Here is a 14,027-nt window from a genome sequence, read left to right on the forward strand (position 1 = left end):
TGAACATTTTAGGATTTCCCTTTGGGACCAATCTGTCTAAAACTTAAGGTCAGAGGTCCAATCACACAAACTCTGAGCCTGTCCCACATAGTGTGCTATTACTGCTGTGTAGGAAACACTTAAGAGAATTTTTTTTTTTTTTTTTTTTTTTTTTTTGAGACAGAGTCTCGCTCCATTGCCCAGGCTGGAGTGCGGTGGTGCAATCTCGGCTCACTGCTACCTCTGCCTCCTGAGTTCAATCTATTCTCCTGCCTCAGCCTCCGAGTAGCTGGGACTACAGGCATGGGCCACCACGCCTGGCTAATTTTTTGTATTTTTAATAGAGATGGAGTTTCACCGTGTTAGCCAGAATGGTCTCGATCTCCTGACCTCGTGATCTGTCACCTCATCCTCCCAAAGTGCTGGGATTACAGGTGTGAGCCACCATGCCCAGCCAACACTTAGAGAATTATTTTAAGGTGTCATCTGGTGTCATGGGAGCAGGTGCTACTAGCATTTTGAGCAAAGAAATTCATCATTGTGTGGTTCTGCCCATGTATTTCAGGATATTTTTTTTTTTTTTTTTTTTTTTTTGAGACGGAGTCTCGCTCTGTCGCCCAGGCTGGAGTGCAGTGGCCGGATCTCAGCTCACTGCAAGCTCCGCCTCCTGGGTTCACGCCATTCTCCTGCCTCAGCCTCCCGAGTAGCTGGGACTACAGGCGCCCGCCACCTCGCCCGGCTAGTTTTTTTGTATTTTGTAGTAGAGACGGGGTTTCACCGTGTTAGCCAGGATGGTCTCGATCTCCTGACCTCGTGATCCGCCCGTCTCGGCCTCCCAAAGTGCTGGGATTACAGGCTTGAGCCACCGCGCCCGGCCATTTCAGGATATTTAACCAATAAAGCCCTCCAGTCATTCTGACAACCAAAAACCCTTTCCCGACTACATTAGTCCATTTTCACGCTGCTGATAAAGACATACCCGAGACTGGGTAATTTATAAGGAAAAAGAGGTTTAATGGACTCACAGTTCCACGTGGCTGAGGAGGCCTCACAATCATGGAAGAAGATGAAAGGCATGTCTCACATGGCAGCAGACAAGATAACTTGTGCAGGAAAAACTCCCCTTTATAAAACCATCATATCTCATGAGACTTATTTGCTATCACGAGAACATTTTCGCATGGGAAAGACCTGCCCCCATGATTCAGCTGCCTCCCACCAGGTCCCTTCCACAACACAGAATTGTGGGAGCTACAATTCAAAATGAGATTTGGATGGGTACACAGCCGAACCATATCACTGACCATTTCCAAATGTCTGCTAAGTATGTGGTGTGTGTCACAGTGGAGAACCCCAGTCTCTTTCCTACCTACAGACAGATGTGTATTCAATCTCAGGGCAGTAGTCTCCTGACCTTTGACAAGGAGAGTCTTTAGTGCCTTCCACAGGGTACTTTTGTCTGAATGATTGTCCAGGATATATTTCCTACTGTGTAAACCAGAATGTCTCATTCTTCTGTCCCACTCACCACCACCACCATTACTGTCACCAGCCATGCATTTTTCTAACCACCCATGCATTTTCAGCCTATCATTTTCCTCCTCTGTCCTTCCTGGAAACCATAAACACAAATAGAAAAAACAAAAACCTTTCCTCTTTTATGCAGTTGTTTCTTAATTATTTGTAAGTTTATGTTGTCCTTGAGCTGAGACTATTAACTATTGTTCAGCTTTAGTTGTAAAATCTCCATAACCATGGATTAGTCAAGTAGTTACATTTTTCAAAAATTATTAGACTTTATTTTTTGTTTTATTATTTTTGCTTTCATTTTATTTATCATTTTCATGTATTTTTTATTATTTAAAAATGTTATTTTAAAATGTTATTTTAAAATAATGTAATTTTTTGTAGAGACAGGGTCTTGCTCTGTTGACCAGGCTGCTCTCAAACTCCTAGCCTAAAGCAATCCTCCTGCCTCAGTTTCCCAAAGTGCAGGGATCTTAGGCATGAGCCTCCATGCCCAGTCTAGACTTTATTTTTAGAGCAATTTTAGGTTTATGGGAAAATGAGTGGAAAGTACAGAGTTTCAATATACTCTCTTCTGCTTTCCCACACGGACTTTCTTCTGTTAGTAATATCTGGCATTAGTGTGGTATATTTGTTACAATGAGTTAATATTGATACATTATGATGAACTGAAGTCCATAGTTAACATTAGGATTCACTCTTTGTGTTGTGCATTCTATGGGTTTTGACAAATGTGTAATGACATGTATCCACCATTACAGTATCATACAGGATAGTTTCACTGCCCTGAAAGTTCTTTGTGCTCCACTTTTCCATCCCCCCACATCCTCCCTCCAAGTCCCTGGCAACCACTGCCCTTTTTATTATCTCCATAGTTTTGCCTTTTCCAGAATATCATATGGTTGGAATCACACAGTACATAGTGTTTTCAGGCTGGCATCTTTCACTTAGCAATATGCATTTAAGTTTCCTTCCTCCATGGCTTTTTGTAGCTTGGTAGCCCATTTCTTTTTACCCTGGATAATATTCCATTTTGTGGAGGTACTACAGTTTGTTTGTCCATTCACCTACTGAGGTATATCTTGGTTTCTTCCAAGTTTTAGCAATTATGAATAAAGCTGCTATAAACATTTGTATTCAGGTTTTTGTGTGGGCTTAAGTTTTTCCATCATTTGGGTAAATACCTAAGAGTGCAATTGCTGGATCATATGGTAAGCCTATGTTTAGCTCCATAAGAAACTGCCAGACTGTCTTCCAAAGTGGCTAAAATTAAAATGGCCATACCAAAGTTGGTGTGAATGTGAAGCAATTGGAACATTGCAGGTGGGAATGTAAAATGGTACAACCACTTTGGAAGATAGTGTGGCAGTTTCTTACTAAGCTAAACATAGTCTTTCCATGTGACCAGCAATTACACTACTTGGTATTTACCCAAACAAGTTGAAAATTTATATTCACACAAAAATCTGCACACAAATGCTTACAGTTACACTTCTAAATTACAGTAAAACTGTAATTTTAAGGGTATGTCTTCAATCTCTACGAACATAAAAATGTGCAAGTAGTTACTCCCTAAAACCAAAGCCTGAATTTGGCCTGAAGTCCCCAACTGAACCTTCTTCTTTTCCTTTTTTTTTTTTTTTGAGACAGACACTTACCCTGTTGCCCAGGCTAGAGTGCAGTGGTGTAATCTCGGCTCACTGCAACCACCGCCTCCCGGGTTCAAGCAATTCTCGTGCCTCAGCCTCCCGAGTGGCTGGGACTGCAGGTGCACACCACCATGCCTGGCTAATTTTTGTATTTCTAGTAGAGACGAGGATTCACCATGTTGGCCAGGCTGGTCTCAAGCTCCAGACCTCAGGTGATCCACCTGCCTCAGCCTCCCAAAGTGCTGGGATTATGGTCATGAACCACCATGCCCAGCCCTTAGTTACCTTTATTTATTCATTGATTTGTTTTTTATTCCTATCACTATGTGAATCCAGGAATAAACACTTCTTTGATGGCTTATTTAGGTACATTAGTAAAGAGCTTCTCCATTTTAATAACTCCACACCATTATCTCCAAAATAAACTTTGCAAAAGATGCTGGCTATCTTGTCCGTGTACTGTGGTGATTCTGTTTCAGATCTGTTGACCAGAAATGTCTCAGATTTGGGGTTGTTCATCAAGAGTAAACAGCAGCTATCGGACAACCAGAGGCAGATATCTGATGCCATTGCTGCTGCAAGCATCGTGACAAATGGCACTGGGATTGAGAGCACATCTCTGGGCATTTTCGGGGTGGGCATACTTCAGCTCAACGATTTCCTCGTGAATTGCCAAGGAGAACACTGCACTTATGATGAAATCCTCAGCATCATCCAGGTTCGTGCCTGTTTTGTGTGTGCATGTGTGTGTGATTCCTCTGCCATTCTAATAATTTGCTGCTAAATGTTTACTCTTTCTATACTTCTTTCCAAAGCCTTTAAATCTGGGACAGAAATAGAGTTTTGCTTTTTCTGTTTTTTTGAGATGGAGTCTCGCTCTGTTGCCTGGCTGAAGTGCAGTGGTGCGATCTTGTCTTACTACAACCTCCACCTCCCAGGTTCAAGCAATTCTCCTGCCTCAGCCTCCTGAGTAGCTGGGACTACAGGTGCATGCCACCATGCCCAGCTAATTTTTGTATTTTTAGTAGAGATGGGGTTTCACCATGTTGGCCGGGATGGTCTCAATCTCTTAACCTCGTGATCTGCCCACCTTGGCCTCCCAAAGTGCTGGGATTACAGGTGTGAGCCACTGCGCCCGACCTTTTTTGTTTTGTTTTTTAAACAAAATACCAAGTATGGGCTGGGTTTCATGGCTCACGCCTGTAATCCCAGCACTCTGGGAGGCTGAGGTCAGTGGATCACTTGAGGCCAGGAGTTCAAGACCAGTCTGGCCAACATGATGAAACTCCATCTCTACTAAACATACAAAAATCAGCCAGGGCCGTGCATGGTGGCTCACACCTTTAATACTAGCACTTTGAGAGGCTGAGGCAGGTGGCTCACCTGAGATCAGGAGTTCAAGACCAGTCTGGCCAAAATGGTGAAACCGCATCTCTACTAAAAATACAAAAATTAGCCAGGTGTGGTGGTGCATGCCTGTATTCCCAGCTACCCGGGAGAGTGGAGCAGGAGAATCACTGGAACACGAGGCGGAGATTGCAGTGAGCTGAGATCACACCACTGCACTTCAGCCTTGGCAACAGAGCGAGACCCCGTCTAAAAAAAAAAAAAAAAAATCAGCCAGGCATGATGGTCCATGCCTATAATCCCAGCTACTTGGGAGGCTGAGACACGAGAATCACTTGAGCCCCGGAGGCAGAGGTTGCAGTGAGCTGAGATGGCACCACTGCACACCAGTCTGGGTAACAGAGCAAAACCCTGTCTCAAAAAACAAAAAACAAATATGTAAGTGTTCTTTAACATATAATTAACATAGGTCCCAGGCTTTCTCTAACTCAGTAACTATTATAAGGAGTCGGTACATAATTTTTTCTTGTTATTCTAGAACATGCAACAGATTTAGTCTAAGTTTTCAACCTCATTAGTCATTAAATGAATATGTACTAGTTCCTACTATGCTGGCTCAGTTTTAGGAGGTGGGAATATAGCAGACAATAAGGTAAAAGTTCTGGCCCTCAATGCCGCTTACATTCTAGTGGGTGAGGCAGACAACAAAGATACCATGTAATTTCAGGTAATAATGGGGTAGGGGAAAAACTGAGTCAAGTGAGGAAATAGAATGATACAGGAGGAGGGCTGAGGAGAGTAAGCAAAGGCCACTTGGAAGAGGTGGCATTTGAACTGAGCCCTAAGTCAGTAACCGGTTTGAAGGTCTCAGGAAAGAGCATTCCCCACAGGGAGCCACAAGGTCAAAGACCAAGACAGCAGCAAGCTGGGGGTTTATGAGGAACCACAAAAAGCTGGTGTACTGTGAGCTGCACAAGCCAGGCAGAGAATGGCAGGCATGGTGTCAGACAGATGTACAAGGGCCCAGTCATCCAGGCCTTTTAGAGCATGATAAGGAGGTTGGCTTTAGTCCATGTGAAATGGGATACCACTGAAATTTTTGAGCAGGGGAGTAACATGATTTGATTTTTTTTTTTTTGAGACAGTCTCGCTCTGTCACCCAGGCTGGAGGGCAGTGGCACGATCTTGGCTCACTGCAACCTCTGCCTCCCAGGTTCAAGCAATTCTCCTGCCTCAGCCTCCCAAGTAGTTGGGATTACAGGCACGCACCACCATGCCCAGCTAATTTTTGCATTTTTACTAGAGATGGGATTTCACCATGTTGGCCAGGCTGATCTCGAACTCCTGACTTCATGATCTGCCCACCTCAGCCTCCCAAAGTGCTGGGATTATAGGCGCGAGCCAGCACGCCTGGCTGATTCACTTTTTTTGAGGTTACTCTGAGCCAGGCATGGTGGCACAAACCTGTAGTCCCAGCTACTCAGGAAGCTGAGGCAGAAGAATTGCCTGAGCCCGGAAGTTTGAGGCCATGCTGGGCAATATAGCAAGACTCTGTCTCTAAAAAAAAATTTTAAGTGGTTACCTTGGCCTCATTGTAAACTGTGCTGGTGAAGGAACAGACGCAGAGAGACTGCTTAGGAAGCTATCATAGTAACCAGCAATAGCTGGTGAAGGTTTACACTACAGGGTGTCAGCAGAGAGGAGTGGTGTGGCTCGATGCAACAAATGAGTCTAGGTTTCAGCCTCCCTTATCACCTGACTGGGTATCAGTGTATTAGTTGTTCAGCAGTTGGATTTGATCACTGAAAATGCTAAAATTGTGAGATTACTATCACACTGTTGAGTGCTCGTTATAATATTACTAAATGCAGTCATGGCACTAAGTGCTCTATGTGAATCATCTCAGTTCGCCTCTCACCAACTTTATGGTAACTGCTATTATTATCCCCATTTTCACCTGGACAAACTGATACACTTTGTTTTCATAGAAATCAGCCTTGTTCTTTTCTCATTCTCTCCTTTTTTCTATTAAATAAATATGCTTAGTATAATAAATGTTTTCTTTTGGACTAAAAACCACTTCTTACCACTACATTACTAAATTAGTTCAAATATTTGGTTCAGATGTTTCCTGATGAAAACAGAACAGCTTTAAAAAATGATGTGGTGGTTTCTTTCCCCCTCTTAGTTTCCTTAACCTAAATAACACTTTTTTTTTAATCCCTTGCAGAAGTTTGAGCCTAACATCAGTATGTGTCATCAGGGACTAATGTCATTTGAAGGGTTTGCAAGGTAACTTTTAAAATATCTTTTGCCCATCTTTTAAGAGTAGTATGCATTTTTCCCATGCAGTCTTAAGAAAATTTGTTTCACCTAGGTTTCTGATGGATAAAGAAAATTTTGCCTCAAAAAACGATGAGTCACAGGAGAACATTAAAGAACTGCAGCTACCCCTCTCATACTATTACATCGAATCTTCACACAATACCTACCTCACGGGCCATCAACTCAAAGGAGAATCCTCGGTAGAACTCTACAGCCAGGTACAGGGAATGCCACTTGGAATGTGGTTTTTATTAAGCCTAATTATTTACTTAACCCCCAAAGTCACAAAAGCCTGGCCCCAGACTCCTTTGAAGAGCTTATAGAGTAAGCTGTTCCGTGTCAAATGTGAGGAACCACGATGTGTGGGAAACTGGCTGTACTACAGCAGTCGTCTTCTTTACTTCTTTTGTTTTGTTTTGTTTTCCCCCGTCTATACTTAACCTTTATTCTAGGCCAAAATGAAAGTGTTTGTTTGAGACTCATAGCTTTTAGATCCTAGTTAGTCTGACCTACTCCCACTAAAATTAGATTTTCCCATGGGAAAATTATCTAATCTGTTCTCTAACTGCTAAATAATATATTGTAGTGGGAAAGCATAGTAGAAAATGCAACTTTCTATGTACTTATTCCCAAAATATTGTTTGTTTTGCTTTTCAGTTTGTTAAATAATCAATCTAGCCCTATGGTAACCAAAAAAAAAAAAAAATTTTCAGAAAAAAATCTGCACAGACTGTAGGCACTGTCCCTACACATTAAATTCATGAGAATGTTCTTTGAAACTCAGTAGGCTCTCTAGACTAGAAAAAGTCCATCCTTTTTACCTAAACATCCAACTTGCAACGATCTGCGTGTCCATTGCCCCTCTGCTGTACCGTCTGCAGCTTCCTCATCTATTCTGCCTTTTTTCTTAACTCTTTCAAGAAGGGTCAATTCGGTTGGAGCTAGGCAGGGAATATAAGTGTGTCATTGTGTGCGCATGTGGGTCCAGGTTTGAAAATCACAGGTGTATTGTTTACATAACCCCAGCAACAGTGAGGTTTCTTTGTTCTCCAGATTCGTGCAGATATTCCTCATAGCATGGGGCAATTTTTTTATCTCAAAGCTTGTGTAGCGGGAATATGTATTTTAAACTCTATTTTCTAAGGAACCTTTATTATGAATGAAGCTGTGTCCTTAGCGTAGTGATTTTCAAAATAGGAGTTCTGTCATGGGGCCTCAGTCCCCAACACTGAGATGAGGGAGCCAGAGAGTAGGAGGGGTACCATCTGCCCCACTTCAGGTAATGTACTACTCTTCTACACACTTTACATATTGGCCCTCCATTTGCACACAGAAAAGTTAAAAGAAGTTTGAAATCCATTATTCTATAGGAATGAAATTAAATATACATATAAATACAGCTACTTATATATATTTCATATACACACATACATAGGTATATACATACATATACATGTGTGTACATATATGTGTAAGTGCATATATGCATATCTATGTATATCTATGTACTTATATGTATGCACATTTATCCCAGGAAAATAAACAAGGACCAGTGTCCTGGCTTTAATCCCTACTTCATTCCTGTTTGACTTCAAACAGATTTTAAACCTCTTAACATCACACCCCAAGGAGAGACTATCACAGCTTTTGAGTAAGGCACAAGAACCCCTCAAATACACTCACAGATGGGATGAAACCTAGTATGCAGGTAGATCCCTCTTACTTCGTTTCTAACCCCTCTCCACTCTTCCTTGGCCCTTCCTAATTACCTTTTAACATTACTCCATGGGGCAGATGGGAAGTGAGGATAAGCCCTGTTCTTCTCATCTAGAATTTCCAGCCCAGGTTTTCCTCTTCTAGCCATATGTGGAGATCTAAGGTCACACAGACTTTGGTGAAGACCTTTAGTCCATCCATGCTGAAAAGCCACCTCATCTGTTGCCAGTTGCTGAACATTACTCCCAGTCTGGCAGGGGTGCCACAGAGATAAGCAGCTTGGTGTTCCAGCCACCATTTTACATAGCAATTTCCAGCCCAAGACACTGCCCCTCTAGATACTCTAGCTGCTGAAAGAAGCAGATAGCCTTGAGATTCTAGGCCACCCACTATGCTGTAAGATAGGAAGAATATAGCACATATCTCATACAAAACTGTGAAAATGAGAATCATTCCACTACCTGAGCTTAGTTGCAGAAACTCTAGTGGCCACTAAGCCCCAGTAATGGATTGCTGTCACATAGACATAATTATGTGCGTTCTAAAATCAGTGGGTTTACAGATCTATCAATTTATTGGCTTGGGTCACTATTCCAGTATGTAATAATTTAAGATGATGTACAGATAGAGCTATGGAGGAAGAAGGTGCTTCAAGCAAACTTTACAGAGTTGCAACCCAAGCATATGTATTGAGCTCTGCTTCCCACTTCAGATCCAGGATAACAAATAGGTATCAACTCATCTGATTCTTTGGTAGTGTTTTCTGGAGCACTTTAATAAAGAGGTTGTGAGCTAACATATTAAAGCTTAAAGGACTAGTGTGCCTAGCTTGATTACTCATGTCTGCTGTGGGTATGGGAGGAAGGAACCATTTATGGATTATTTGCCATCTCTGCTCTAGTTGCTATTCTGGAATTAGATAGCCAGGCAAATCCTTGATAACTCTTTGCTTCTACTCATCTTACATGTTATGCATTCACAGCAAAGTTGTTTAATTGTGGTTTAATTTGGGTCTTAATGGAAGTGATTTTATCCTAATTGGCTTGCTGTAAATGTTTAGCCAGTTCATTAAAGACTCAGTGGCGTTATTTTCTCTGGGCTGTGGCATTAGCATTTTCACCTCCATTGATGTCTACCCAGATAGAGCACTTGCCTGGCTCTCTAATTTGAAGATTTCAAGAGGCCAAAGTTGCTAGGAAAATGGCCATATGGTTTTGCTATCAAATTTTACTTTCCTTTAATATTCAGCTCTGGTAAACACTCTTTCTACCTTAATCTGTTCCCTTCCTTTCCCACTCCAGATTAATTGTGGCCTTCGGTGAAAATGCCGTGTTTGTTTTAGACCATGTGCCCTTCTGCTTTAGTCCTGAGTGTGAACACTGCCTGATATGTAGAACTACATGCTAGGTTTAGTTTGAGGCTTTATTTCTAGGTGCTCACCTGGGGTGGATTCACTCATTGATCACACAGGTCCTCTTGCAAGGCTGTCGAAGTGTAGAATTGGACTGCTGGGACGGAGACGATGGGATGCCCATCATTTATCATGGACATACACTGACAACCAAGATCCCCTTCAAGGTAATCCTTCATAACTTTCTTTAAATCAAATCACAAAGAGACATTATCTTCATTTGTCTCTCTTTTTTTTTTTTTTTTTTTTTTTTTTTTGTCTTTTTTTTTTTTTTTGAGACAGGGTCTTGATCTGTTATCCTGGCTGGAGTGCAGTGGTCCCATCTTGGCTCACTGTAACCTTCGACTCCCAGGTTCAAGAGATTCTCCTGCCTCAGCCTCCCAAGTAGCTGGGATTACAAGTGCATACCATCAAGCCCAGCCAATTTTTGTATTTCTAGTAGAGATGGGGTTTCAACATGTTGGCCAGGCTGGTCTCAAACTCCTGACCTCAAGTGATCCGCCTGCCTCACCCTCCCAAAGTGCTGGGATTACAGGTGTGAGCCACTGCGCCTGGCCTTCATTCTTCATTTAAATCAGTGACTTGACCAAATTACACCTTAGGTCAAGGGTCTTTATGCTGGGTCTAAATGAAGACTTCCCAAAAGTGTTTGCTGTATCATGTGGAATGTGCACATGTTCATTTTTCTGGAGTTAATCTAGAACTCTCATTAGACTCCCCATTCAACCAAAGTTAGTAACCATTACCTTACACTAGTTAGCATGTAATAATATTGTTGCAATTTTTATATATATTGCGTATATATATATACTCTATATATATACTGTATATATAATATATACACAATATATTGTATATATACTGTATATGTATTATATATACACAATATATTGTTTATATACTGTATATATACTCTACATAGAGTATATATATATATAGAGAGAGTATATGTATATAGATTTGTTAAATTCAATATGATAGTTGTTCCTTATAGTATATGAACAATACTCACTATAAACAGTTTAATGTCTTTCTACAAAATAGTCTTATCCTCATCCTTCATTTGAAAATACAAAAACCGCCTTTGGTCAGAGTCTGCTGCATGTAACAATTGACATGCTTTCCGTGGCTATGAATACCCTGCCTTCTGACCACCTTGACAGAAATCTGGACTCTAATGAGCTGTTTTGGCTCTCATAGGAAGTGGTTGAAGCCATTGATCGCAGTGCCTTCATCAACTCTGACCTGCCAATCATCATATCGATTGAGAACCACTGTTCATTGCCTCAGCAACGAAAAATGGCAGAAATTTTCAAGGTGAGCTCTCAATGAAAAGACAGAACAGTATGTTGGCCCTTGTCTTGCAATTGTCATTGGGTTTTTTTGTTTTGTTTTGTTTTGTTTTGTTTTGAGACAGAGTCTCGCTCTCTCACCTAGCCTGGAGTGCAGTGGTGCAGTCTCGGCTCGCTGCAACCTCTGCCTCTGAGGTTCAAGCGATTCTCCTGCCTCAGCCTCCCAAGTAGCTGGAATTACTGGTGTGCACCCCCATGCCTGGCTAATTTTTGTATTTTTAGTAGAGATGAGGTTTCGCCATGTTGACCAGGCTGCTGTGGAACTCCTGGCTTCAAGTGATCCACCCACCCTGGCCTCCCAAAGTGCTGGGATTATAGGCATGAGGCACTGCACCCAGCCATCATTAGGTTTTACATGAGGGCTTTGTGGACCATGCCTCAATTAGACCTTGGCCGTGAAGCATATAAAGTTAGGGTCCCACAAACCTGAGACATCGGGCTGTTCTCAGAGCCTGGGCCCTCTCTGGGATGGTCCCTCTTTTCAGCTGAGCTGTAGTGATATAAGCATTACTCTCTGGTCTCCTTACCCTTTCCAGAAAGCCTTAGGAGATTAGGATAGACCAACTCTCCAACACTTCGGTACCACAAGTCAGGGATGCCAGGATGTCATCTGTCAATTGTATGTGGAAAAGCTGAAAATATCTCAGGGCAAGTAAGTCAAATCTTGTAGAAGATCTTCTTATACCACAGTACAAAGATCCAAGTTAGCAAAGAGCTTAGACTGGCCAGAACAGTTGCTGTGTTAACAGTCAGCCCTTCCTTATATAGGGGATTGATATTCACCCAGATTTAGGAGCAGATATTCCCCTATACTTCCCCCTTCCTCTAACAGTAAAGGCATTTGTGGAAATGTGGCTCTCAGTGGGAAGGAGGGGCACTAACAAAATGTCCCAAATATCAATGCCAACAAAACTAATTAACTTTTCATATTGTTCTGGCCTAAGCTTTGATTTTTTTTTTTTTCCAACTAAAAAATAACTTGAAGCCAGGCCCAGTGGCTCACACCTGTAATCCTAGCGCTTTGGGAGGCCAAGGCGGGTGGATCGCCTGAGCTCAGGAGTTGGAGACCAGCCTGGGCAACAATGGAGTTGATATAAGCATTGTGTCTGCCTTCCCTCCACCCACCTCCTTGACAGACACACATTCTGCTTTGGAGATCCATGCCCAAAATCTTTGTGAGAATTGTGTCTGTGATTCTTCACACTATGTGGGGGCAAATTCTACCTATGTCTTTCATCCTTGTCCCTACTCCCTACCCCCTCCAAAGTTTCTATCCTTTTGACTTGACTTCATCTGAAACTAACCTTATTCTACAAACAACAGCCTCTAACTGATTCTCTGTTTTCTTATTTAATACATCAGACCACAGAATATTTTCCTAAATAGTTAGAACTGACGCCAGCTGCAGAGTGGCCTCGACTTCTCCTCCTGTCCTTCTAAACACCTCCCTTCTTTTCAGGAAGAAACTATGAAGGGGGCGGAAGCAGGGGACAGCTTCTTTCCTCGTTCCTCTTCCTAAGACTTTTTAAATAATTCAATCAATCTAAAATATCTACTATATTTATGAAGTGTACATATATTTATCAATTACAGATAAAAGGCATTGATTTTATGTTTTCCTTCATTCTTTTTAGACTGTGTTTGGAGAAAAGCTGGTGGCTAAATTCTTATTTGAGACTGATTTCTCAGATGATCCAATGCTTCCTTCACCTGACCAACTCAGAAGGAAAGTGCTTCTTAAAAACAAGAAACTAAAAGCCCATCAGACGCCAGTGGATATCTTAAAGCAAAAGGTACTCCCCTCTTGTTAAACTGGTTATGAAAAGGCAGTGTGCCTAGAACAAAGAAAAATAATCATTCTAACCTTTCAGATGACCTGCTTGTTTACTAGTTTTTCAAGACTGACTTTCCTTAGATGATAAATTTGATTTTGGGCTTTTCATTTCATAGACCAATAAATTCTCTCATCTCACTCACCCAAGATTTAATTTGTGGAATTGTTCCCACATAGGATATACCTCCGTTATTTAATTTATTCCGAGTAGGATGAAGTGTGACTGTTGTGCCTGAAACTGAGCTTTGGGGGTTGTCCATCCCATAATGACTGCTTTAGTCCCCTTTAGGGAGAGGCCTCTTAGGGGAGCCCTTGGCATGGAGCCTGTAGTAGAAGCCCAATAGCCATAGCCCTGTGATCCCAGCCTATCACTAGTTTGTGCTGCTTGGGCCCAGATCTCGACAACAGAGATCTGGGTCCAAGCACAACAAACCCACCTGCGTAGGAGACCCTCAGCCCAAAGGTCTGTGAAAAACCTCAGGTCCAGAACACAGAGTTATTTACCAGGCTGCACCCACTTATCCCACAGGATGACAGCTGGCAAAACTATTTGTCCTACTTAGGAGGGCACTGTTGGTTCTAAAACATCCCTTTGGAAACTAGCCCACTTGCTCTCAGGCTGACCTGTTTTTCAAAGAGTACAGGAACATAGATGCTAAACATACAGAAACCAATTTCTTTACAAACATCCGAACTTGCATACTCCCTTGAAGTGTTTGTGTACTCTGAAGGTATACGTGACCCAATTTGAAGATCACCCACGACTCTGGGCCAAAAGTTGCAAAATCAGCCACCTTCAGGGGCTAAGCAGGAAACATCAGTGTGAGGAGCCAGCTGGATACAGGACAGCTGGAAGTGGTGAGGACAGGAGTGGAGGGTGCACGCCC

The 14,027-nt window shown here is 42.1% G+C and overlaps 1 protein-coding gene across 5 annotated transcripts in view; it reads left to right on the forward strand.

The window, feature by feature from the left end:
* The window catches only part of PLCE1 (phospholipase C epsilon 1), a 344,763-nt gene that overhangs the window by 277,081 nt on the left and 53,655 nt on the right, over positions 1–14,027 (forward strand). For all 5 annotated transcript variants that reach the window (XM_050802709.1, XM_050802707.1, XM_050802708.1 and 2 more), the window contains 6 exons: positions 3,635–3,873; positions 6,733–6,794; positions 6,880–7,045; positions 10,014–10,121; positions 11,155–11,271; positions 12,941–13,099. In XM_050802709.1, coding sequence (XP_050658666.1) covers positions 3,635–3,873; positions 6,733–6,794; positions 6,880–7,045; positions 10,014–10,121; positions 11,155–11,271; positions 12,941–13,099 — 851 coding nt within the window. The remainder of the gene's footprint in view (positions 1–3,634; positions 3,874–6,732; positions 6,795–6,879; positions 7,046–10,013; positions 10,122–11,154; positions 11,272–12,940; positions 13,100–14,027) is intronic.

Source organism: Macaca thibetana, chromosome 9, assembly GCF_024542745.1.
Source record: "Macaca thibetana thibetana isolate TM-01 chromosome 9, ASM2454274v1, whole genome shotgun sequence".
NCBI lineage: Eukaryota > Metazoa > Chordata > Mammalia > Primates > Cercopithecidae > Macaca > Macaca thibetana.